The sequence below is a fragment of the Phyllostomus hastatus genome, unplaced genomic scaffold, assembly GCF_019186645.2.
Source record: "Phyllostomus hastatus isolate PE091 unplaced genomic scaffold, TTU_PhHast_1.1 phas_contig_148, whole genome shotgun sequence".
NCBI classification, from domain to species: domain Eukaryota; kingdom Metazoa; phylum Chordata; class Mammalia; order Chiroptera; family Phyllostomidae; genus Phyllostomus; species Phyllostomus hastatus.
Genome location: NW_025333607.1, coordinates 3,315,112 through 3,342,891, shown reverse-complemented (window position 1 = coordinate 3,342,891; position 27,780 = coordinate 3,315,112). Strand labels below are relative to the sequence as shown.

The window sequence follows — 27,780 nt, the reverse complement described above, 5'->3', positions numbered from 1 at the left end:
TGAGAGAAACACTGATTTCTTGTTCCACGTATTTATGTACTCACTGATTGCTTCCAGGGTCTGGAGAGCGAACCCTCACCCCTGGTGTATTGGGAAGACATTCTAATCAACTGAGCTACTCGGCCAGGGCCCAATCTGCATTTTTAACATGTGCCTCCCTGCACCTCTGACTACCTCTTAAGAAACACAAGTCTAAGTAACCTTGGGGTCTTTTCACCTCTTACGTGCTACTGAAATATCCTTCACCTTAATTCAGAAGTAAGGGTGAATACATATAATGTAACACTTACAGTGAAAACGTTATAAAACTGCAGCTACAGAAAATGGTGACAAGATGAGTGAAGAAATTAAATACAGGCCTTTTTGATGAACAAATCCCACATTCTGTTCTATACTGCATCTATCTGAAAGATGTGTGGATGAAGTAATGCATTGGTGTGTGTTTAAATTCTGGTGATCTGTCTAGGTGTTGTTTAAAAGAATCCTATGGTGGTTTACAACCTCTCAGGGTCTGGAGGTGTCAGAGACCCATCTAGGGAGCCTGTTTAAACACAAACACCAGAGGTCCAGCCCTGAAGATTTTACCTCTGCCACTCATGGTAGGGCCGATGCCCCACAGAATTTAAGAATTTGTGTGCCACGTGAGTCCACTGAATGGCCCTTTGATCCTCAGATTAAACAAAAATTTTCTACTCTGATTTCAGGATATATTCAATACATGAGAAGATAATCAATTCATTTTAATTCCTTTAGCTTAAAACCTGAGTTATTTCACTCTTGTTTTGAAAAGCATTTTCCTAAGACACCCTACAATTACTAATAAATGAGTTCAGCAACGTTGCAGCATACAAAATTGATATATAAAAATCAACTGCATACATTACCAATGAACAATCAGGAAATAAAACTTTTTAAAATTCTATTTACGATAGCATCAAAAATTAGCATTTAAGAATACATTTAACAAAAGAAGTGCTTGACTGGTACTCTGAAAATCACAAAGCATAACTGAAAGAATTGAATGAGACCTAAATAAATGGAAAGACACCCCATGTTCATGGATCAGATACTTAATGTTACGATGTCAACACTCCCCAAAATGATGTATCTACACACTGAATACAACCCCTTTCAAAATCCCAGCTGGCTTTTTTGCAGAAGTTGACAAGCTGATCCTAAAATTCATATGGAAATGCAAGGGAGCCAGAATAGCCTAAACAATCTGGAAAAAGAACAGGGCTAAAGGACCCACGCGTCCTGATTTCAAATATTACCACACAGCAACATAGCCCAGACTGTAGTTGCGGGGCAGAGACAGACATGGAGATCAACAGAATGGAGCTTCCAGAAATGAGTCGGTGGGTTTAAGGTCTATGAGCAGGTGCGTGGTGGTTGGGGCTGGAGGGAGGCAGAATGAGGATGGTGCTTTATGGGCCTGGGTCCTTCCTAGGGTGCTGGAAGTGATCTGGAGTCAGTGCAGGTGGGTGCAGAACTCAGCACGCTAACCACCCTGAATTAACACTTTGAGGATAAATTGTGTGGTTGTGAATGATACACCAATAAAGCTATTTTTTAATAAAAAAATAGATCACCTTTTATGCCCAAGTATAAAGTAAGACTAGGTACTTGAGATCAGCACGCTTTTCAACTTTCAACCAGCCAACTTACCTTGAATAGTATAAATAAAACCACCTGCAACTCCCTCCACACCTTCCATGAATCCGTGAGGCAATGCACCCTCTGCAGCCTGAAAGAGACAAGATTGCAAGTGCTGGGTGTTTTCATCTCTCTCTCTCTCTCACACACATACACACTTCTTACACTTAAAAGTGACAGGCAGAATTCATAACGTGGATGCACAGCAGCGAAGTCTGCCCACGCTGCGAGCACACGGGGCCTGCGCCACCCGGTTCTGTCACCTAACTGCAAACTGCACATCAGTGGTGTGCAGGGGTCCACACAGCGGTCAGAAGCCCAACTCACACAATCAGGTATTCTTGAGCTTGCTACCATAACAGTACAAAATCCAATTTTATTTTGCACTGTAACCTCATCACTCAAAAAAGATGATCATTTTTCATTTCTTGGAGATTGAACACTCCCACACGTCTGAACACATCTGGGCACAGTCTGAAGCCAGGTCGTTGTGCAGAGGAAAGGGCCTCTCTGCACGGCCGCTGACGCTGGTGAGGCGTGCAGACTCCGACACCGACAGCCGCCGCGGTCCGGCTGCCACTCAGCGTGGAGGCTCTGTCACTAGGAGGGATTCACGCGATGCCCTTGCTCAGAGTGCGGTGATGCCGCTGCATACGGCGCAGCCACAGCACACTCCCCACAGGGACCGAGGGGCCTCCAGCTGCCGCAGCGCGCTCACAACACCTGTTCCGCACACTCACCTTTCGGGGGCTACTGCCCGGCTCCTCCTCTCTGGAGGAGAGGATCTTTCAGTGGCGCTGTACTGGACAATGCAGCGTTCTACAGCTATTAGAGAGACAGTGTCCTGACGTGACTGTCGTAACTTGTCATTTAATTTAAAACACGGTTTGTAGCTGAATGTGGATGAAAGAGCAAGCGAATGCTATAGATTCTAGCTATGCACTTCCATAAAAGGCTGTATGCTCTTTCTTTGTTTATTGTATACACTACATTGTTTTGGCTTATTTAGAACTTGATAGTATTTTCTGTTTATTAATTTCTATCTAAAAAGTCACAACTTGGCTTTTGTTTTGGTTTTTAAAATTTTTTGATATTATCACTTGCTGCCAAGGGAGCAAGACGAGAGGAGGAGAACTCACAGCTCTGTGTGTTTATGAGGGAAGTCTGCGCCGGCACACGGGTGGAGCTGGCTACCAAGTTCCCTGGCTCTGTTTAGCTACACTGAGCTGTCTGCAGCTCCACAACCACACTCACCCCCAAGGTGGATCACTTGAGTCTTTACACCTGAACCTAGTTCTCGACTCAGATGTAATCTGATTTCCTTTTGTGTAAACAACTCACTACGACAGCATCCTGGCACATTTTGGACATTTTTAAGTTTCATAAATAGAAAAGGAGGCAAGATATGATAGATACTTGACTTGAAAATAAGAAAGAAAAGGTCATTAAACTCCATGAAACATTTCATCTGAAACAAAGGACTTTTCATAATACCGGATGGAACCCTGACCATGGCCCACCAGGCTAGGGCTGCGATGACTCAGGATTTGTGGCCACTGTGGAACGTCCTTCTTCCGCAGGGGGCGCAGCTCCGCTGGGGGCCCGCAAGGCCCCCACCCCGCCGCGGCGGCGCCTGGCTCACAAGCCGTGTGCGGTGCGTGTTTTCTGAATGGGCAGCAACAGGCCGTATGGTATGTGCACTTCAGAGTCGGGAATTAATCCACATGAAGAAGGTTAATATTTAACGAAAATGTACTGATCTTCGAACTGAAGTGCAAGTGCTTTTCTAATCATCACAGCAGAGTATCGGGGGGCACAGAAGACTGTCTGCACCACAAACGCCACCCAACTGGGGTTCTTCCTTTTACGCTTGTCTCTGCCTCCTTCCCCCCACCCCTGCTGTCTAAGGAGTTTTTATTAAAGCACAGATATTATAATCCAAATTACACTTTCTTGCTCAGTCATCAATACTGTTATACATGTTCTTTATCATTCTACATTCGTTTACTCTCAGAAATTTACCTGTCAAGCTGTTTTAAATTTGAAGCAAATTTGAGTAAATGAAAAATATGAGACAGAGATTCCAGCAATATAAATGAAAGGGAAAACTCAATCTTATTTCCAATACTTTCATCGATAGTATTTAAAAAAAAATGTGTCCCGGGCATGGAGTAGCTCTGGCCACCGGCACAGGCATCCAGCCAGGGTAGCGGCTCCGCCCCGCCCGCCCGACACAGACCGCCCTCGGCAGCACTGTAACCAGCATCCTGCATCCAGGGGAGACAGCGGACATTCTGGGTTTTATTAGGCAAGCAAGTGTTCTTGATGTTAAATACTATAGAGAAATAAAATGTCACTCTTCTTCAAATGCTGTGATCTTAAGGCAAAACTATACAGGCAGGGAAAGTAGGTTTACAGTTGTTCATATGGAAAGTAATACAATAATTAATAAATAACACAAGAATAAATTCTGTATTGCATGTACTCACAACTGTAAAACACCTATTTTTGCCCGCCCTGTATTTACAAAGAGTCGAGTTACAAAGTCACAGAACATTTGGGGTTTAATCTTTACTATGGTGATGACGTGTTTGTCACTATGTATCCTGAAACACACAAGATCACTCCATACTGTCTGGGCTGTGTGAAAACAAACTGAAAAACACTTCTGTACGGGAAATGCTGAAGCATGCCACACCACCTTAAAACAAACGAGAGTGACTTACTGTGAGGACCCTGAGAACGCCCCCTCCGTCATTTACGGTCACTGTGTGGAGGTTCCTCGACGCGAGGCCCTGGGGGTCCTGGCTCTCCCACACGATGGTGCCTTCGAAGCTCTTTTTTGAAAGATGCAAAGTGAGTCATTTCATTATTGCTGTCATTTTGGTTTTGAGTAAAGGGAACACATTTTTTCTGAAGACACACGGGTTAAAATTTTTATCCCACAACTAATGTACCATGTTAAACATTCTGGTATATACCCTTGAGTCTAGTTTTCCAAATATGCATCTAAAGAACAATTAAAAAGCGCATACAGACAACTCTGCAAGCACTGCTTATTTTCCCCTAAGTCAAGGCACTTCCTCAAGCTACTGGAGTGGCCACAACCCTTCTTTTCGGTCTGCGATTCAAACAGTGCCCCACCGTCAGACGCCGGGCGCTTCCAAGGGTCTACTAAAATCATGTGAGCCATGTATTGGTGTTAAGGTTTATTTCCTCCCAATAACTTGTTTAAAATAAATTTCCAGAAGTGAAATTACTGGGATAAGAAACAGATGTAGTCTTTTATATGATTTTTGGTACACAGTGTCAAACTGCTTTTCAAAAGCAAATTACATTAATTCAAAGGGTCATTAGCAATTTATGAAAATGCCAGTTGCATTGTAATCTTCCCGGTATGAAGTATTAGTAAAAGAAAAGTAGTTTATGCTGACCTGTTACATTAAAAAAGCAATTCCCCATTTAATTGTGTTCCTTTGGAGTTCCAGTGATGTATGTGAATGACACAGTCTTTTCTGGGCACTGCTTTGTCATGCTTCTTTGCCATTTAGCTACTGAATTTTATATTTTCCTCATTAATCTGTGTGAGCTTTTAATAGACAATCCTGTATATATTTTATATGCTAAAAATATTCTTCAGAACTATGTGCCATTTAGTTTGTTTTGAAATTCAAAGTTCCATAGTTTTATCTTGTTCAATCTGACAAGCTTTTCCTTTGTGATTGTTACTATTAAATTCTGAGTTTAGGAAGTTATGGTCCCCTCCCGCAAGGTTTGATATACATTTCAATTCTGTCTTCTGATTTCCCTGTGGTTTCCATCTGTAGGATGTGCCCCCCCCCCCCCCCCGTGCCCCGCCGGCTCTTCAGCTCTGCTCAGGTGAACTCACACCTGTCCTGAGGGAAGATTCCCCCACAGAGGCAACGGGGGCAGCCAGTGCCCAGTCTCTCTCCGGCACACCAACCTTTCTTTTTGTTAGAATAGATTTTATCGATTATGCTATTACAGTTGTCCCATTTTTTCTCCCTTTTATTCCCCTCCACACTGCAACCCCCTCCCACCAGCAACAACCCCCCTTAGTTCATATCCATGGGTCATACATATAAGTTCTTTGGCTTCTCCATTTCCTACACTATTCTTAACATCACCCTGTCTATTTTGTACCTACCATGTATGCTTCTTAATCCCTGTAACTTTCCCCCAATTCTTCCCCTTCCCCCTCCCTGCCGACAACCCTCCATGTGACCTCCATTTCTGTGATTCTGTTCTTGTTCTGCTTATTTGCTTAGTTTCTTTTTTTTAGATTCAGTTGTTGATAGTTGTGAATTTGTTGCCATTTTAATGTCCATAGTTTGATCTTTTTCTTAAACAAACCCCCTTTTAACACTCCATATAATAATGGCCTGGTGATGATGAACTCCTTTAGCTTTACCTTGTCTGGGAAGCACTTTATCTGCCCTTCCATTCTAACTGATAGCTTTGCTGCATAGAGTAATTAAGGTTGTAGGTCCTTGCTTTTCATTACTTTGAATACATCTTGTCAACCCATTCTTGCCTGCAAAGTTTCTTTCGGTATATAGGTGCCTGACAAACCACATCAGTTGACAGTTTTATGGGAACTCCTTTGTAGGTAATTCTCTGCTTTTCAGATTCTCTTTTTATCTTTAGCCTTTGACATTTTAATTACGATGTGTCTTGGTGGGGTCCTCTTTGGGTTCAACTTGTTTGGGATACTCTGTGCTTCCTGGAGTTGCATGTCTATTTCCTTTGCCAAATTAGGAAAGCTCTCTTTCATTCTTTTTTCACATAAGTTCAATTTCTTGCTCTTTCTCTTCTCCTTCTGGCATCCCTATGATTTGGATGTTGGTACGTTTGGAGATGTCCCAGAGGCCCCCTTAAACTATCCTTGTGGGTGTTTTTTTTTAATTCTTTTTTCTTCTTGCTGTTCTGGTTGAATGCTTATTTCTTCCTTTAGTTCCAAATCGTTGATTTGAATTCCAGCTTCCTCCCCTCCACTGATGGTTCCCTATAGATGTTTCTTTATTTCACTTAGTGTAGCCTTCATTTCTTCCTTTATGTTGTCGTTGTACTCAGTAAGTGCTTTGAGCATCCTGATCACCAGTGATTTGAACTCTGCATCGGATAGGTTGGTCACCTCCATTTTGTTTAGTTCTTTCTCCGGGGTTTTGTTCTGTTCTTTCATTTAGGCCATGTTTATTTGTCTCCTCAATTTGGCAGCCTCCTTGTGTTTGTTTCTGTGTTTTAGGTAGAGCTGCTTTGACTCACTGTCTTAGTAGTATGGCCTATTGTAGAAAAGGCAGCTGTAAATGGTGTGGGGCGGAGCCTTAGGTAATCGCCAGGGCGGGGCAACCCAATTCACGGCTTTGTGGTTCTGTGTGGGGGGAGGGCTCAGAGGGGGGACAGTGCTGCCGCCTGGCTCCTGAAGGTTTGCCTGGCACTTGCCCCATTTCCAGTCACTTCACCCACTTCCTGGATGCGACTTCCAGGTCGCCCTTCCAGATGTTGCCCTGGTGGTGAGTCCCAGAGTGGGTGGGTTTGAGTACCTTTAAAGTCCCTGCAGGCCCTTAAGTTGAATCTCCTGAAAATTTAGCAAGTTTCTTCTGCCACCCCATCCCGCACTGGTTTTTACAGCTAGAAGTTATGGGGATTTATCTTCCCAGTACTGGAACCCTGGGCTGTGGGGTCTGGCCTGAGGCTAGGATTGCTTGCTCTCAAAGTATCCCTCCTAATTTTTATCCACCACGTGTGAACATGGGACTGTCTGTTCCGCCACTGCCTCTCTGTGCCACACTGCGTCTCTCTGCATTTCTCTCCATGACTCCGCCCCTCCTACCCATCTGGAGGAGTGTGGCTTCTTTAAATCACTGGATGTCAGACTTCCAAGCAGCTCGATTTTCTGATGATTCCAGGTGTGGCTTTGAGATCAAGTTGTAATTCATCCTATGGTTGCTGAGGAGGTGAAATGTATCTACCTATGCGTCCATCTTGACCAGAAGTCCTACATGATGTTCTAGATTCCACTTCGCACTCTGTTTCCTGTTTACCTGTCTATTGTCAGACTAACCGTCCCACTGGACAGCGGGGACCTTGCCAGCTTACCAACTACTGCATCCCCAGCACCCAGAGTGGCCTGACTTATAAGCAGCACACAAAATAAATGTGTAAATAAGTTAATAGCAGAAATTGATGTTTCTCTAAGAAAAATGTGTACTTAATGTTGAATTCAAAATCAATGATTAATTCTGGTGTAGGGCATGAGATAAAAGATATAGTTTTAATGGTCTAAAAACATCATGTAGTAAAATTAAGAGGTAAATACTTTACAGTAATGTCTTATTTAGCAAGCATTGTGAGAACATAACACAAAATTGAATTTGTCCAATAAGCAAGACCAGTGGTTTGCAAGCTTTTTTTAAGCAATAAAACTTCTTTTCTGAAACAGATAAAAACACTGAAAGAGTCCGTGTCCCTCAGGCAGCCTGTCACTTTGTAAGCAGCTAACATGTCTTAACGGTCATTGTCTGGGACACACCTGATGCACCCGATGGAGTCCTAGGGCTCCTCAGGGCAGATCCTGCGGACACGCCTTGTCTCATCCTTTCCCAACCTTTAAAACTGAAAAACGACACCACTGCCTCACAGGGCTGGGGAGGAGCGATACAGCGCCGCCTCTCCGCTCGGCAGCACCCAGCCTTCCCACCACCAGAGGGAACCCGGAATCACTATCGTGCACCTGAAACAGTTTTATGTCCATTACGGCTCAATAAAAAAGGAAAAGAAAAGGCTGCCTTCTGAGTTGAACTAATTACATCCGTAACGAAAATGTTCCTAATAACTAGGAAGACCTCTAAGACTGAAGCCTAATTAATAAGACGAGTACCTTAAGCAATGCATCGTAACTGGTCACTACAAGAAATGTTGGCACTGTGGCTACGAGCAAGGGGAGAAAGACCCGGTAACTGGAAGATGCAGAGCATTCGGGTCACTACCTCCCTGTCCAAATGAGCTAAAACACCCTCCTCCCACGTTTGTAGCAAACCCGATGCCCAAACGAGCATGGTTCAAACCCAGTTTCCAGGTGCCTGACGTAGCGACAAGGATGTCCCTGGACAGGGGCCATGAACTTTCAGACCACTCTAATACAATTATTTTCTCCCCTTTTCAGTTCATGGCACACATTAACTAGTCACTAAAATTCTGTGGCTCACCAAAAAAATGTATTTTTTTGCTGATCTGACAAAAATCGTCAGGTATTGCATGTTTTAAACATTCTTGTGGCACACGGGTCGAAAACTGCTGCTCTGATAAGCTAACACCCATTAAGGACAGATGAACTGCCATTCCGGTTTATACGCTGATCTGGGAATTCATATAACATCGTTCAGTGAGAGCCTGATCATCTCTGAGTGAACTAACTGGAAGGCCAGGCTCAGGACTTGAGAGCTAAGCCCTCGGCCCCTGGCCGCTTTGGGTTCACCATGTCTCTCCCCCGAGCAACCACAACTTCTTGCCCTTGGTATACTTCACTTTCTTCTAAAACTTCACTAGTCACAGTTTGGAAGGACTGTTACCAAATACGTTCAAGAGAAAGAACTGATAGAATCTGGTGACTGCTCTGACATGAGAGCTGAGGATAACCCCCATGACTCTGGTTTGGGTGCTCAAGGAAATGGAGGTCCGTTTTCCACGACTGAAAACCCAGGAGACGAGAACGACACCACCACCAGGATGCCCACGGGACGCTCAGGTAGAGAAGTTCAGGGGGCAGCTGATGAGTGTGGGGCGTTCGTGAGAGAAATCTGGGCTGTAAATTTAACAGCCCTGTTTGTAAACAGGTGGTAATGGATGCAACTACCTAAAAAGAATGAGTAAGAGAGAAGGCTGTGTATCAAACCCTAATGATTAATATTTAAGAGGAAAGCAAAAGCGGAGATAACGAAGTACATCGGAAAGAAGGACTGAGCCGGATGTGGCGGAACCGAGAGGATGAACATTGCAGAAGCCAAGAGAAAACGGACCGACCAGGGGAAGGACAGAGGTCACTGGGAACTTCAGTGACTGCTATTTCAAATGAACCAGACCAAGAGTAAAGCTCTAACGACCAAATACAAATGCTTTGCCTTGGGACTACAAATCTGGAAAATGTGGTGTCAAACAGGGAAATCTCTGCCCTGTCCACTCCACTGAAAGTTGGTGTGTGACCTGCTTTTCCCGGGGGCCCCTGCTGCACGGGGTCAGGACGCACCAGCGGGCTGCCTGCACCGTCATCGCCCGCACTCACCGGCCCGCACACGACCCTGGTTTACTCTCTGGACTCACACGCCCACGCAGTTGTGTTGTTCCCAGGAAGGGAGCAGCTCCCTCTCCTCCTCTCCCCATGCCCGTTCCTGCTCCACATCACAGTCACCACTGCGTTCCTGTGCTCCCAGGCCCACTGTCTACTCTCTGATGCGAAGGCACCGTAATGCTAGGAGTCTCTACAGATGCGAAACAACTTGTTTACGGTGCGTCCCTGCTAAGAGTGTAAGACCAAAGTCAGGAAGAACAGCTTGGTACAGGTTGGAAATGTGAGACTTCGTGAATTATCTCACGCATCACGGCTGTGGTAAGCAAACTATCTGCGACCTCTTTCACAGGGCGTTTGTGTCCTATTTCTTATTTGTTATCTGACCCAACAGAATAGCTTGAACACACAGTAGCTTTGTGTCTGTAACTATTAACATTTCTGGTGGACTGGAGAAATGACTACACCTAAAAAATTCTGACTTTGGTTAAAAAAAATGTGTAAGTACCCACAATACTAACAATACTGTCTCTAGTGAGTCAGGTGAATGAAAATAGTCTTTTTATTGAAATTAGTTCCAGGTTTCAACCGCACTATGGAGGAAGACAGGAAATTAGAGAAATAAATATTTTAAGAGACACACACAGCAGTCTCCATTTAAATCCGTGGCCCCCCCACTGAGATTTAGGCTTCAGTGAATCGCATGATGAGAACATTACAAGAGATTTGCTTACTTGACAGGCTACACTGCTGGCACGTGATTCCAGTTGACAGCAAGTGCGGAGGGCCTAAGGAACACAGCCTCTTGCTCCCTCTCAAATGCAGTAAAGATCTGCTTCCTCCTGTCACTCTCTGCCCATGACGGGCAGGCACACACTCTGCTCTGCCAGTGTGCTGTGCTAAGGAGCCTCATTAGCCTTGATGCAGCGGAAATGTAAATTAAACGTGGTTTCAACAAAAATAGGACTGTGTGTAAAAGAATATTTCTTAATTTTTAAATGTTTACTTCTCTTTTGAATAAAAGGAAGATATGTTTCTTATGGAACACTTAGAAATGGATACACAAAAAGAAGAAAATGAAAATCATCCACAATCCTGCCCCCCAACCCCAGTATAGCCACTGTTAAATAGCTGCAAGTGTTTAAAAGAAAAAATAATACTCAGAAGTAATCAAAAATGGAAAGTTGATTTAGCTGAAAGCATAAAGCAAAATAAGGATCACAAGGCAGTCAAGCTCGCCTGGATTCACCGACTGTTACCATGTGTTCACGTCTGCTTTACCTCCGTCTACACACACACACACACACACACACACACACACATTTTCTGCTGTGCAGTCCCTTAAGTAAAATGCAGACACCGAGACACGTCACGTTTAGATCATCAGCATGTACTTCCTAACAACAAGAACACTATAAGGGAAAGTAACGGTTTTTCTACCAAAATCTGTAATTCTTTTTCTAGAAGAATGGAAGAGACTCTGTAAAGCTGTGATTAACCTAAAGTGTTAAAGCTTATTCTCTTCCTCTTTGTCCCTATTGTGACTCCTCCCTCCGAGACAGTTTCCCAAGCTCAGCACCATCCACGCATGGGGGCCGTCCTGCACACTGTGGGGTGTTTGGCAGCGGCCCGGCCCACACCCTCCACATGCCAGCACCGTTCCTCATGCAGCTGTAACAACTGGGCGTGTCTCCAGACACTGATAAATGTCCCCCCGGGGGCACGTGCCCCAGCTGGAAAACACTGCTCCTGATGACCAGGATGCCCCAGTCCGGATGAGCGCAGCAGAAATAAGGACAGCACACACACGTGTCCTGAATGCTTACCACGGGGCGACACGTTCTGCGTGTCCTACATGCATCCAATCGCTCAGTCCCTAGAACAGCCCTCTGACCTGGGCCGGGCAGCTCCTCTGTCTACAGAGGCGGCAGACACGGTGAGTTAAGTGGTGTGCACAGGTCGCAGAGATGCCGAGCAGTGGAGCAGGGATCCAACTGCACCCACAGGCGCCCACACTCCACTGTGCCCTCACGGACTTACTCCCAGAGCATCATTTTCCCTTTCCTACTCACACCAATCCTCTAAGTGAGACTGTTGGGAGACTCAACCCCACATCCGGCTGCGGGCCGTTCTGTACAGCACCTAACACCACGCCAGTGCTCCTGGTCTGCTGGGAACAACGCAATGAGCCTGTGGGAGCTATGCAAAATCTGAGCTGCCGTAGGTTCTGTCCCTGCTCATTCTGAGTAGAGGGAAAGGACTCGTACAGACGACTTGCTTCAATCCTAAAGAAGCTTCCCAAGTAGTAATGTAGGAACCGCTCCCGACGGTGCCTGGCACACAGCAAGCTAAGTGGAATGTCCGAGTTAGCCCTCCCCCCGCCAGCTGCTTTCGGGGCAGGATCTTCACACTGTCTCCTCACACAGCCCAGTGCTCGGCACACACCAAGTGCTCCATACGTACTTTCTGCGCAAATGAATAAACACGCCACAGAACTGATTCCTTTGAACCTGATGTCCAGCACTTGGTCAATACACTTAGTTGACCGCTACTCTTAATTATAAGAAAGAGATGCTTTTAATGGTCCACACCTCCCTTAACAAGGAAAAAGGTTCATTTCATATGTGCAATTTACAAAGGACACAGGAGAACAGGCATTCTCACATGATGCTGACACATCCAAACTCACACAAATGGCATGCCCTCCGGAAAGAAATGACAGGCCTTCAAAATGTGTATAAACTTGAACCAACAATTCATCCTATAATTATCAGCTATGTGTACAAAAGAGAGGTATGAGAATGTTCTCTGCGGTCTTTTTTAATAACACCGAGAAAGTGTGTTTTAGTTTGGCTTCCACTCAAAACATGTTTAAGCAGAAGTTTCTATGTAGGTGGAATAGAGGAGAAGTCTCTGACAGAATTAGCCTGTGTAGTTTCAGCTGCTTGTACTCGACTCCAGAGACCCCCGGCGTGTCACAGAATGTGTGAGTCTGTTGTCACATAAAGGTGAACAGCCCCGTAAGACTGTGGTAGGAGAACAGCTCCTGCTTGGCCAGCATGGCCGGTCACCTGTCTAGCTTCCCCATCGGAACTGTATTGAAGTCGCAGGATGAGCTCTAGCTGACCTAACATGACTCGCAGGGGTTTCTGGGGAAACCGGCCCCCACTGTGTCTCCAAAGCACCGAGTTCGGGAATGCACTTGGACCGGACTGAGGCAGCCCGAGGCTGAGGCCGACGGACGAACACTGCGTGCGTGCCTGGCAGTGCAGCACTCTGCGACCGCACTGCGGCCTGCCTGCGGGGCTGATGGGGCACTGCAGGCGAGGCGGCCCCCAGCACACACCACTTCAGGCTGGGACTGGAGGGACCAGAGGCAGGTTACGTTTTTAGACACCTACAACTTGGAGGAGTTTCACTTCTCTGGGAAATGTGGCCCAGTGCTTTGCCATTATCTTGTCTGCACTGCCCCAGCCCTGATTCTTTTCTTAAAATTTTATTTATTGATTTTGAGAGAGAAAGGAAGGGGGAGAGAGAGGAACATCGATCTGTTGTTCTACTTATTTAGGCATTCATTAGCTGACTCCTGTATATGCCCTGACCAGGAATCAAACCGGCAACTTCCGGTGTAGCTCTAACTAATGGAGCTACCCAGCAAGGGCTACCCGAGTCTTTAGATGAGTCAACTATTGCATTTACTCATGTGGTCTCAGTGTCTGGTCTTTCTGTGAATGATCCATACCTATTACTATCCTTTGTCACTAACACAGCCACACAGCCCTCTATTCTACTCACTAAACCACGGTAACAGGCAATGCTTTGCAGAGTGCTTCGGAAACCTGGAGGGATGATAAGCTCCCTGGAGGTATGAATGCAGAGTGAGACCTTTTAGTCCATCCCAGTAGGTGGCCTCATCTGCCTACTGGGGAGCTGCCACCCTGGAGAGCTGCCCTGAACAACAGAAGATCAAACTCCAGCCTCTGAGCACAGCCCCAGGCGCACAAAGGACTGCTGGGTACTCCAGTCTCCACGCCACCCCGTACCTCTGGTAGGATGAACTGCTCCACGGGCTTGTACCACAGCCTGTTCACCTGCACGCCGCAGCTCGGGGGACTAAAGCGAGAGATGAAGAGGGCCTCCTACAAGTGGGGGGGAGACAAGAAGAAACAGTTCACGCTGGACACCGCAGATTCAACAAGTCTTCAAGTATCTTCAGTCTCAGTGGCCCCCACCATGGTTACTAACACTGGTCTACCATGGTTCAGGTGTCATTTGGGTTTTCTAGTGTAACTATGGTTTAAATACAGATATTTCATATAACCAAAACTGTCAAGAAATTCTAAAACACAACAAATAATCCAAACAATCTTAAAAAAATCTTGAAATGTGGAGCATTAGGGGAAGTGTGAGCTATTGTTAAATTAAGCCAACTTACTAGGTTTAACCCTAAAGGGTTAAGAATGAACTGAAATAACAGATCTACATGGAACAAAGACAGTCAGGAATCTCCTTCAAAATGAACCTTAAAAGGAAAACAAGAACAAGAACAAAAACAAAAAGGGAATATAAAAGAGCACTGATCCCCGAGTCTGCTGTTTTCTTAGGCCCCTTCCGGTTTGTTTTAGGCGTGATCACTTCCCTCTCCTCATGCCTACTCCTACACACCCATCTGCCACAGGGGGTCCCCGTTACAGCTAACCAGTCCGCGTGGAAGTTCAGAATCAAGGGGGTGTCAAGTGCACTATGTGTATTTTTTCCATTAACAGCAGTTCTTGGCAATGTGCTGGAAATACTTTTTGCACTGTGGCTTCCTGTGAACACATTAGCATCCACTTTCAATTAGGCCTCCTTTGAGGACCTTTAGCCCATTTCTCCTTGGCTAAAAATATGGCTACTGTAAGTTAAATCAACACAATCAACATATTGTATGTCTGAACCAAATGACTGGACTGATAACTCGAACACTATGAATAGTTAAAAAAGACACTGCATGTATTAAGACAGTTCAGTGGATGAAAAACATTCAAGATAAATCCTAATTTTTAGATAAGCATATCAGTGAAATTCAGAGTATTATTATTTCAGTTTCCCATATGAATTTCAGTATCAGTGAAACTTTTAACCACAGTACTATATAAACTGCTATACTTGAACAGCTTAATAAATTTCTTCTCACTGTAATCATAATGGCTGGAATCACCATGAGGACGTTTTCTCTCTTATATTTACATCATTAAGCACATTTGCAAACCATACAGATTCTTTAGAGGAAGGAGAAATAGGACAAATAGCAAAAAAGAAATTTAATCTGAAATTGATTTGTATAGTTATTGGTGACTAACATTGCATCTGTTAGTAACGATCGACATTAGCAATAATATAAAAACAGCTTTAAAAATGCCTACAAAACCCTGAACAGAATTCTGCTTCCAGTGCCGTCGGACCAGTTTTACAGACAACTCTGAACTTTGGACGAAAAATTTAAAAACTAACCTGAAGGCCCTGGGATGTGAAATGAAGCAGCACAAACTAGAGGACAATCAATCCCAGGAAGGAGAGAAAGGCAGTGGGTAGGCTTCCCCCACTTTTTATGGTGATTTGTCTAAAGGTACATCTTGAGAGGCAACTAGAAATTTGAACTAAAAACCTGCAGTCTTTCTGGCTGCAAAATCAGAAAAAAAAAGTAGAGGCAAACAGTCCTGGCTGGTATGGCTCAGTGGACTGAACGCTGGCCTACGAACAGAAAGGTTGCTGGTTGATTCCCAGTCAGGGCACACGCCTGGGTTGCTGGCCAGGTTCCCAGTGGGGGGCTTGTGGGAGGTAAAACAAATCAATATCTCTCTCGCACATCAATGTTTCTCTCCCTCTTTTTCTCCCTCCCTTTCCCTCTCTCTAAAAAAGTAAATAGAATATTCAAAAGAAAAATTGGGGCTGAAAAAATATATTAGCTAAAAAGTGAGAAGAAACATCCCAGAAAGAAAAGAGTCTCAGAGAGCAAGCCTGAAATTCTCCATATAAATTCTGCCCAAATCTGTGGCTGACTCATGAAATACACATTCAAAATAGCACTCAAGCAGCCCATATAAGTCCAAAAAAATGAACAGAGATTTCAGCTGTAGCCCACTGCAAGGGAGACAGTTCAGAGTCTACGTCCAGCTAATTTAACTGCCTGCTAAAATAATACCCCCCTAAAAATCAATACTTTTTAAGGACTATAGTAGGATCCAGAGCTCCTACGATGAATTATTCACAATTATCTAGGATATAATCCAAAGTCACTCAATATAAAGGGGAAAAAATGTCATCCATATTCCGAGCAAAGATGATAATCAATAAAGAGAGACCCTAAGATGACTCAAATCAAATATCAAATATCAGAACAAGTAGCCAGAATTTTAAAGCCATTATTGTAACTAAGGTCAAGGCTGCAGAAAAAAATGTGCTCAAAATGAATGAACACAGGAAGTTTTAGAGAAATAAAAACTACAAAAAAGTATTAAATGGAAATTCTAGAACTAAAAAATACAATATGTAAAATTAAAAATTCAGCCCTGACTAGGTAGCCGAGTGGACTGGGTGTCATCCTGAAAACCAAAAGGAGTCACAGGTTCGATTTCTGGTCAGGGCACACGCCTGGGTTGTGGGCCGGGTCCCTGGTTGGGGGTGTGTGAGAGGCAACCGATCAATGTTTCTCTCCCTCTCTCCATCCCTTCCCCTCTCTCTAAAAATAAATAAGTAAAATCTTTTAAAATATTCACTGTCTAAGCTTAACAGATTTGAAATGACAGAAAACTAGTGATTTTGATAACAGAAATTACAAAATCTGAAAAACAGAGAAAGAAACATTGAAAAAAAAAAACCAGTTTTGTGATCTGTGGGATAATACCAAAAAGTCAACATACATGTAACTGGAATCCCAGAATGAGCGAAGAGAATGGGGCTGGGAAAGTTTTTTAAGAAGTAATGGCTGAAAGTTTCCCAGATTTGGTGAAAGGAAAGATATAAATTTACACATTGAAGAAATGTGGCAAACCCTGAGAAGAATAAAGAAAAACCATACCAAGGCACAACATAACCAAATCGCTTACAACTAAATATAAAGAGAAAATCTTAAACGCGTCCAGAAAAACCAAACCAAAACACCACACGGCACACGCCACCCACGAAAACAACATGGCGGACTTCTCACCCGAAACAACGGAGGCCAGAAATACCGGAGTGACCCCTTAAATCTATGAAAAGGGAAAAACTAACCCAGCAATTTTTACATCCAGACGGTATTCCACAAGGATGAAGGGAGGCAGAATAAAGGCAAAATTAAAACACTTTCAGAAAGATGAAAGCGAAGTGACAACGTAACAGTACACATGCTCTGTAAGAGGCTAAAGGCTGTTCCCTGGGCTGAGGGAGCTGATACAAGATGGAAACATGGATGGATATTCAGGAAGGAATAAAATAGTAAAATGTGGGCAAGTATAAGTGACCATTTTTGGTCTATATTACTTTAATATGCATTTAGCTGTTTAAAGCAAAAACTATAACACTGCATTATGGGATTTATAGCACACACAGATGTACCGCACACAACAGCTAGAGCGAAGAAGATGGGGGGTGGTAAGTGGAATTCTGTAGTTGCCAGGTTCTTACAGTTTACACGAAGGGCTACAACATTAACCTTAAGAAGACTGGAAATTTCAGGATTTATAGTCTAGTCCTGTGTCAACCATACACACAACCAGTCCTAGGGCAAAGAACTGTAGCTAAAAGGAAACAGAGCTATTAAGATGGAATTCTAAAAAACATTCAATTAGTCCAAAAGGAGGCTGGAAAAGAGGAACAGAGAAACAAAAAAATGTGCAGCATACAGAAAATAGCAAAATGGAAAACTGAAATCCAACCACTTTGATAACAGGATTAAATATGAATAGAATAAACACCCCATGTGAAAAGCAGAGGTTCTCGGACTGGATAAAAGGGAAGACCAACTACGTGCTGCCCGCAGAAACACATTTTCCAGCGATCCATAAAAAGAATACAGCATGACCAAGAGGGACAGGAGATCGGTTTAACATTTCAAAGTCAACAAATATAATGCATCACAATAGCCAAATACTGGAGAAAATCCTGGAAACATTCCAGGTGCCCATCAACAGGAATGGGTGAACATCGCACATTGCTGACATACAACTTAGCAATTAAAAGGGAAAGGAAAAATTCACTGCAACAACATGGATGAGTCTCAAACACTGCGAGGACTGAAAGAAGCCTTCTGCGCAACATACTCACGACACGATTCTATTTGCGTATGAAGTCCCACGACAGGCCAACGCTGGTCTGTGGTTTTGACAGAAGAGAGAACAGGGGCAGTCTCTGGTGAATGGGGTGGGGTGACAGACACTTGTGTCATACAGATTCATGTGGTTTAAAAATGTGACTGCGCATCTCGCTGTATGTAAAATTTTTAAAACCACAAATATTAAAGTCTAGTTCATGACGTGCAGGCTTCAGTGTTTAGAGTCGAAGTGCACTGATGCCTGCGAGTTCCTCTGAATTGTACTTTTAAAAAAGGTCAGACTGATGAATGACTCTGTGTATAAAACAGAAGTTCACTATCGCAGAATTTAGTTGGTGGACATAAGGGTGTTTCCTGTACAAGTCTTTCGAGATTTCGATAGGTGGAAACCCAGGAACAGGTCTTTTCAAACACCATTTCTTCCCGCTCTCCTTCAGATGTGCTCTGTGAACAAGTCAGATTCCCTGAACCTCAGGAGCAGAGTAACCCGGTGGTTTCCAACTTCCCTTCCCTCTACAATTTTATTACAAAAAGGATCCACAGCAGCTGTCAGCCTTGCATTCATTCTAGCGACAACTTTTAGGGTTGCAGGAGAGAGACAATAATACTGATACTTAACACTCCCACACTTTCTTTGTCCAATTTCAACTTCTGAAATCCCTTAGGCATTAAGGAATTTTAGGTTGGGAATTTCTTTCTGTTTCTTTTTTTTTAATCCTTACCCAAGGACATTTTTTTCTGCCCTCATTGCGAAACATCAATGCGAGAGAGAAGCATTAACTGGTTGCCTCCCACATGACGCCCAGACTGGGGACTGAACCCGCACGCTAGATATGTGCCCTGGCCAGGACATGTATGCTTTGACATATACTATTTGACAATACTATTAATCAAAACTTCTACACATCCAGAGTATCATGATTATTGTTCATAATGACCTTGAGGTACTGAAATAAAGCTGACTGCCATCTGAACCATCAGAATGATGTTAGGTATTACATACATGGAAGACCTTTTGGTTACAAGATGACACTCCAACCAAGTGAGCCACACCAGCCAGAGCTAGGTTGTGAGTTTCTAATGTGGTCCAAGAACACTGGTTTATTTACTGGTGTTCTCTTCCCAAAGCAGCATTCTCATACAGGGTGTAGCAAAAGTAGGTGTACAGTTGTTCTTGTGGAAAATACAATAATTAATAAATAATAACACAGAATGCACTCTGTGTTCTACGGGCTCACAGCTGCACACCTCCTTTTGTTCCACCCTGTCTGTTACACCATGAGGTGCCCGGTGGGTAGGGAAGAAAGGTGGAGTCCCCCACCTATGATACATCACGAGGAAAAAGCTGGTGTTGCTGAAAAAGAAGAACTGGGAAACGCTGGTACAAAGCAGTGCGTACCTCCTGTTCGGCCTGATAAAGCTTGACAGTGATGTTCCGCTGGAAACCAGCATCGCCGGCATCATAGAACACCCCGAGACTGGTAATAACGATGGGGTGGAGAACTCGAAAGCTCACGCTGACAACGCGGTCCTCAGAGAGCCCCGATGAAGTGTCCTCCGGAAAACTGAACGCCTCGATTTCCTGATTCAAAACTAAGAAAGTAATAAATAAAAAGGAGATTTATAGAGTCAAATAATATAATGAAGTCAGCTTGACAGCAAAATCTAGATTATTTGTTATACAATTCTTTCCTAAATGGCAATAATTTTTTAAATGCTTCAGAAATATGTTTGCTTTTAGGAAAAAACCAAACTTATTCTGAAATTTAAGAACAAAGTTTTTAGCTGTATCTAAATAAAATATTTAATTTATCTAATTATCAGAGCTATTTTAATAGATTTTTGCATACACATGTGTACATACATATGTATAAACACCACAGGGGAATATTAAATTCAAAGGCATCTACTAGATTGGATAAGTAGAAATATTTTTTAAAAATACTGATTACAGTTATAAATAATGAATAAATTATCTTGCTCTACAAAGTCCAAAAAGCCTATTTCTTGGGCAATTTAAAATATTTGTGATATCAGGCAATTATTAGAGAAAAAAGTAACTGAAATAAATTCAAATACACTGAAAACCCCTTGCCGTGCAACACTGATGAAACAGAAGCACATCAAACACAGTGCGCATTATTTACAAATATGTTATTGTCAATCAATATACTTGATATTAATAAGGATTGCATTTCCTCATTTTCAGATAAATAAAAATTGTTTTCCTCCCACCCCCCATGGATCATTTGGATCGAGTCCTTAGAATTCCTCGAATGCTAATTTACACTCAGTAGATGATCAGTAAAATGTGACTGAGTGGAACTGATGGCGCCTGCCCAGTCACACACAAGCAGGCGGGAACGGAGGAAGATGCAGAATTTGTCCAGGGCCAGGCAAGCACTGGCCAGAGTCTAGACTGCAAATATACTGGAGGACAACAAAAGTTTTTCTCTTTAATACAGTCAGTAAATAAAAGATATCTCAAGTAGAAGCACATCTATTATGGGAAATAGGTTAAGTACATTACAACATAAATATGTATTTTCTATCTAAAACAACGTACCTTAAAATTCAAGCTACCTGGACACAGGAAACCCTGCTGCTTTGACAATATTATTAATCAAAACTTCTACACACTCAGAGTATCATGATTATTGTCCATAATGACCTTGAGGTATTGAAGTAAAGCTAACTACCATCTGAATCATCAAAATGATGTTAGGTATTACATATATGGAAATTTTCCATTAATGGAAATCTCCACTCCTTTACTATTAAAAAATAATAGTACTTTAATAAAAGTGGTTAATTTAAAAGTGAGGTTTTCTAAAATCTGGTTTGATTTTGGATTTCAAATATAATTTGTTATAGGCTGCTATTACATCATCAGTCACACAACCTTTCGTTAGCTTCATGACCCTTTTGGGATTCCAGTGAAACTTGAAGGACGTTCTCCCCAGAAAAACACAATCATGCACACAGTTTCGCACACAAAGTTACCTAAATTCAGACACCATGTGTAAGAAACCTGTTATACGATACAGGCCTGAAAATACGGTCCGATTCATTTAACAAGCTGAATTAAGTTCAACTTTATAAAAAGGTAAGTTCTCTATAACAATATTTAAGCACCTAATATCTAGGAACTAGTCTAAATACAGGGTGGGGTAAAAACAGGTTTACAGTTGTTAGTATGGAAAATAATGTAATAACATTTTTTTAAACTGATTTTAGAGAGTGAAGGATGGGGGGTGCGGAGAGAAAGAAACAGTGATTTGTTGTTCCACTTATTCATGAATTCATTGGTTGATTTTTATATGTGCCCTGACTGGGATCGAACCTGCAAACTTGGTGTATTGGGGAAAATACTCTGATTAACTGAGCTAGTCGGCTGCAGCGACAATAATTAATAGATAATACAAGAATGAACTCTGTGTTTCATGCACACTCAACTGTAAACCTGCTTTTGCCCCACCCTGCATTTCACGTGCTTCGAACTTATTTCATCCTTGCGTCAATCCTGAAGTAAGTACTCTTATCCTCGGTTGACAGATGATAAGACTGAGGCACAGAGGGGCAAATAACTGATGGAAGGTGATGGAGCTGGAAAACGGCAGAGCCTAGATCTAAAGCCATGAAGCCGGACTACAGACCCCATGCCGCTACACTAGCACTGCCTAGAAAAGTGAGGTGTACGTATAATTAATACCTAGGTCTCACAAATCTTAAAATACCAGAAGTCATAACCAGCACATTTAAGATTTGGAAAAGTTTAATCTCACTTAGAAAGGTAAACGGTAGCAGCTAGGAATGAGCAGCCAGAGGGGAAATAAAGGCAGGGCCCTCACCACTGCAATCTAACAAAGAACTTAACACAGGAGGCTGGAAGCAAAGGCACCCCTTGGCCCAGTCGTCCTGAGCCTGAGTCGGTAAGGCTGCCAGGCACTCTGAACAGCAAGATAACGTGTGTGGGGGGAGCTCTTCAAAGTCTGTGTGCATCATCTCCACTAGCTGGGAAAAGGAAAATCTTGAGACTGTGTATTCATCCCAAGGCCTGGAAGGGGGAGCCTACAGCACCCAAAGAAAAGCCCCTAAAACAACTTTAGTTAACTGCCTGCTTCCCATCACGTGTTGAACAAATAGGGCCTGGAGCAAGATAAGAATTCGGGCTAAAAGACCCCCACCCATATCTATGGTTGAGTAGTCACAGCTCCCCGGAACAGCTGGCACCACCTTTACCTGTCAATCAATATGAAACTTCTTTATCCCTATCCCACCAAATACAAAAGTCCTCAGAACAAAGGACTAATCTCTTTTGGATCTTTTGCCACACGAGGGGCCCCTTGCCACCACTTTTTTGGCCACCTGGCCTTTGGCCACTCCTCCTTGTGCTTTCCCATTAGAACTTAGCACTAAAAAACTTTGCTTACAGGCTAGTAGGCTTGCTGATCTATAATTCTTTACTGTGTCGGCAAGAAGAACTGAGTTTCCGGGAGTTTCTCCTGTGACAGAACCACACTTGAATGTAATTTGAAATGCTGGTAAACCAAGAGAGGCAGTTACAGAGTTACCAACTTCTTAAAATGGGTTCCCTAGTAACACACAGAACCCCCTTAGGACCACCTTTCTTCATTCCCATCAGAACTCACACAAGTTTTTAACTGAGAAATTTAAAAAGTATTAGTTCTGTTTTTAATTTTTTACTCTTTGTTTCTTTTGTAGAAGCTTAGACAATAATTCCACGAGAGAGTGGATTCACAACATTCAGCGAGGCTATTATTAATCAACAGGCTGGTGGAATCAGCCATTTTCCAAGAGTTCAAAATTCAGTAATTGAGGATTTATCTCTGCATGAGGAATTTCCAGATGTGCTCAAACCACTGAAAAATAAACCCTCCTGGACCCTGAAATTACATATATCCATAAAGAATCTTCACAGATATCCAGAGTGACCAGTCAAGTTGTTAAAAGGATGAAGGATAAATTTTGAGGAAAGCTCCATGTTCATTTGCTAAAAACAGACACCAAACTATTCAGTGCAGCAAACTTCCCCCAACATCAAACGTGCATATGTGATCATAGGGTGAGGAGAGGAGACTCACCTGGGTCCGTGATGTTGAGCAGTCTGCAGGAGTAGGGGTCTTCCCGGTCCTCCACAGGCACGTCACAGCCGCGAGCGCCTATTATGAACTTCACGAGCACGCTAGAGAGGTGCGGCATTAACAGTGGTTACTGATGTCCACCCGGTATCTGCGCATTTCCTCACACCCACTTCGGAGCTTTTGCTTTGAGACACAGTATTTATTAGCATTAATTCTAACTTCACTCTTCTCTTCTTGCAAAAAGAGGGAACAAGCAAATTCAAAGCTGCTAGCTACCAACTGACTTACATGTGAGCCCTCCGCTGCAGTCCTGCATGTGGTAAAGCAAATGTGAACACGTTTGGGCTGGCTACCAGCAGAAGCTCACACCACTAAAGCAAACTACAGGAAAGGCAACTTCTCATGACCACACCTAAAAACCTGTCTCTATCTGCAGTCTTCTCTACTTGCTGTCTTTGACTTCAGAAGGTGTTCCTTTTGCTCAAGACTAGTCTTTCTTCCCGAGGGACTGTCCTCTCCTCCCCTGGACCTCACCTCACTGGTTCCCTGGAACCTGTGGCTCCTTCCCTGCACTTTATAAAAATGGTGAAGTACTGACATCAATTTCTATTTACCTACTGTCCTTCATCTCCACCCATTCCTTTACAGTGAGATGCTACAAAGGAATTAACTAAACTTGCAACCTCTATTTCCTCATCCCCTACTCATTTCATAAAACAGAAATTTTGGCTTCCATATCCACCACTTCCTCTGAGATATCTACCACCAATTCAGCCACTGACCTGCTACTAAACCAGCAGACCCGGGCTCCACAGTTTAGTCTCCTTACGATGCTGTCTTCCCTTCTTTCCGGGGCATGCTCAGCTGACACCACTGGCTCTTCTCCCCCAGCTGGTCCATTAAGAGTAGAAAGGACCCCAGGGCTTTGCTCTGGAATCGCTTTTCACTTATTCTCCTTGGACAGTACTTATTCCCAAGGCTTTGACTAGCCTGAAATGATTCCTGAATTAGCACCTCTCATTTGGACCCATCCTCTAAAGAAAAGATCCATCAGCTCATTGGATGTCTTCACCTAGATGGCCCACAGAGAGCTGTGTACTGGAGCCTGCTCCTATGGCTTGTGAGAGCAAACTGCTGAATTTTCAGGAATTCTGCCAGCTGGCAATTTATTTATTTATTTATTTAGTGAGTTGGTTATTAAGCACAACCTTTATTAAAAATTAAATTACATAAACTTGCAATATATTATTAATAACAAAGGAAACGAATATGCAAATTGATCATGTCTTAATCATTTTGCTATTATCTCTGCTCCTGAGGTTTTCTATGCCCATCAGGCCCGTATGGAGGAAATATTACAGTGGCATGCTCCTGACTATCCTCCCAAACTCCATTGAGAGATGTTGCATTGCATGCTTGATGCCGGCCATGGTGGGAACGCACACACCAGGGAAACCGGCAAACGCTACGGAGCAGGGTTCGATTTATTGTTTTGTTGACTGTCTAGACTTAAAGTGATAGAGGAAATGTTAATAATGTAGATGAAACTCAAAATGCAATGTGACTATTGCCGTTCCATTGTGAACAATACAAAACACTGAGGAACCACTCTGCTGATTCAGTGAAGTCGTCATTCACTTCACGGACTACGAGTAAAGCTATCCCTTCAGCCTTATTTTTCAACTGAAACATTTATGTCAGAACTACACTCCTGTCAACTGCAACCATAAGCTGGTTACAGGCCCAAAAGCCTAGCAGGCAATGAAAGCACTCTATGAGAATCAACTGGCTGTGTGGACTTCGCAGTAGAGAGCACAGTACGCATATTCTGTCAATTACATCCTTTCTACCAGCGAAGCCTGTCACACGCAGCACATACATATAAACACACTTCTCTTCGGAGGGCCAGATGGTACATGTCCACCAGCACGCCACTCTCTGCAGGTGTCTCAAACTCCAAGTGTCCACAGCTCAGATCCTTCCCACGAACCGGCTCCCCTCGTCTAGCATTTCTGGTCTTGACTGGTGACTTCACTACTCTCCGAGGCAGAAAGCTAGCCATCATCCCAGACTCCTCCTCCTCTTTCCACACCCATGACCTTATTTTCTCATAACATCACCACTCAGTTCAGCCACTCAGCAGTTCATGCTCTGACACAGCCCACCTCTCACAGTTACACCCCTTCCTCCTCCTCCTTCTCTCTTTCTACCTCTGTCTCTCTGCCCCCTTCTTTCCCTAGCACTCTATCACACACTCATTCACAAATACTCCCAGCCCGTCCCCATAATCCCTGGGCTCCAATCACACAGAACTGCCTGGAGTTTCCCAAACTCTCCGGGCCATTTTATACCTACGTATATCACAACACATATAACACTTAATTACATTTTTAAGTCTATTTCCTTCTAAACAAGTCCCCATAAAGGCTCAGACTACATTGTATCTATCTTTGTATTCTACCACACATTGTATACTACCTTATACAAAAGACACTATTATATACTTGTGAAATTGACAACTTACAGTTTTATTACAAAGGGTTTCAATTAAATAAGGTCCTTGAAATATGTGCTGAGTCTGGCTCCCTCAGCAAAATCCAAGATTTGGAAGTAAACCATAACCACAGAAATGCAAACACTTCTACTATGGGCCAATTAAGGTAGAACACCTTTCATAAACAAACAGCATTTAGAAATGAATAAATTTGCGAATTAAATTATTGCAGATATTTATCAAATTTGTTTTTTTAAGCCATCTTAAATACTCTTACTAGACCCACAAAATTACTCTGCCCTGGGAAGTTATTTTTGGCTCATACCTATTTTTATACAGCTATCCCATTGTTTTAATAAACAAATCGCCAAACTTACTAAATTTAAAGCAAGAATGCTCTGATAGCAAATAAATTGCTGGTGAGCATCTGAGTGTTAACAGTATCCATCACAGCTAGTTCTGAGTCGGTCCCCCAGTTTTTGGTGAGTGCCTTACTCTGTGCCGAGTCAGGTTTGAAGCCCTGGGAACGTATCAGTGGAAAAAGCTGATGCCTCTGTGCTCAGGAAAGTTATGTGCTAGTGGGGAGGTACATTTATAAATATTCAACTAAATATAGTGCACATGCTGATTGGCAGTAAGTACTGAATGTTACTATGAAGAAAAATACAGCCAAGTAAGGGAAACTAGAGATGGAGGGGGGGGTGGGGTGCTATTTAATGCGGGGCATCTGGTAAGACAACATCTAAGCAGAGGCCTGAAGAAAGAGAGCCATGAGCCTACCCGGTGGAAGAGTGGGATGGGCAGGGGGCCAGCAAATGTAAAGGCCTTGAGGAAGGAAAACTGCAGTGCACTGAAGCACAGCCAGGTGGCCAGTAAAGGGGAAGTAGATGTAGATAAGGTCAAAGGCCACAATAAGGACTTGATCTCTTCCTCTGAGCAAGAAAAGAAGTCAAGGGAGGGGTATAAGTAGAGACCTGATGTGACATTTTGAAAGGGTCAGTCTGGGTGCTGTATAGAAAATAAATATAAGGGAACAAAGGCAGAGGCAGAAAATTCAGATAAGGAGGCCTCTGCAATAACCCAGGTGAGCGGTCTGAGCCTAGGCCAGGACAGTGGCTCTCACCGCAGCAGTAAATGATCTGAGGGCAGCACCAGGCAGACAGGCTGACGGACTGGACGTGGCACGGCAGAGGAAGAACCAAGGTACCATCGTATTGCGGAGTCTTTAACCTTCCTGTTCCCCGGATGCCTCAGCACCCTCACAACCAGTCTGCGAGCATCCCACCCACGTGGCCAGTGTTGGGCTGCTCGCTGCCACAGGCTCCCCTCCTTGCCCTCCCCTGACTGTGACAGTGACATTCAAACACAACAATAAGATCCCCTTGCACCTTTTGCCTGTACAGCTGACCCCTGCACAATGCAGGTTTAAGATCCATGATCCCAGTGCGGTCAAAAATCCATAAATAACTTTTGACTCCCCCCACACTTAACTACTGATAGCCTACCGTTGATGGGAGGCCTCATCAATAACACAGACAGTTGATTAACACATATTTTGTATGTTATATGCATCATAAACAGCATTCTTACAACAAAGGCAACTAGAGAAAATGTTATTAAGAAAAGCATAAGGAAAATACATTTACAGTAGTCACTGAAAAAGTTCACGTATGAGTGGGACTGTGTAGTTAGTTCCAACCTCTGTTGTTCAAGGGTAAATGGCACACTCCACCCTGGAACCCTACAAAGGCCCTTGCCACAGGTGCTCCCTCTCTCTCGGCTCCCCACATGTTGGGCTGAGCCCAGTCCCCAGACGCTTCTCTCCTATGGGCCCCTGCATGGAGTGTGGGCCTCCCTTTTCAGGGGCTGAGTATAATAAATCCGTTCATTTCATATGTCTCTCCCAATGTAATTTCTGCAGACACGC

General features: G+C 43.5%; 1 protein-coding gene across 4 annotated transcripts in view; it reads right to left on the bottom strand.

Annotated features, from left to right (window-relative positions):
- B3GALNT2 (beta-1,3-N-acetylgalactosaminyltransferase 2) overlaps positions 1–27,780 on the bottom strand; it is a 55,821-nt gene that overhangs the window by 9,831 nt on the left and 18,210 nt on the right. For 3 of the 4 annotated variants that reach the window (XM_045859826.1, XM_045859836.1, XM_045859845.1), the window contains exons 3-7: positions 23,360–23,460; positions 19,654–19,847; positions 14,005–14,100; positions 4,383–4,493; positions 1,669–1,747 (exon numbers count right to left, since the gene is read on the bottom strand). In XM_045859826.1, the coding sequence (XP_045715782.1) occupies positions 1,669–1,747; positions 4,383–4,493; positions 14,005–14,100; positions 19,654–19,847; positions 23,360–23,460 (581 nt within the window). The remainder of the gene's footprint in view (positions 1–1,668; positions 1,748–4,382; positions 4,494–14,004; positions 14,101–19,653; positions 19,848–23,359; positions 23,461–27,780) is intronic. The other variant, XM_045859855.1, reaches the window with a different exon arrangement.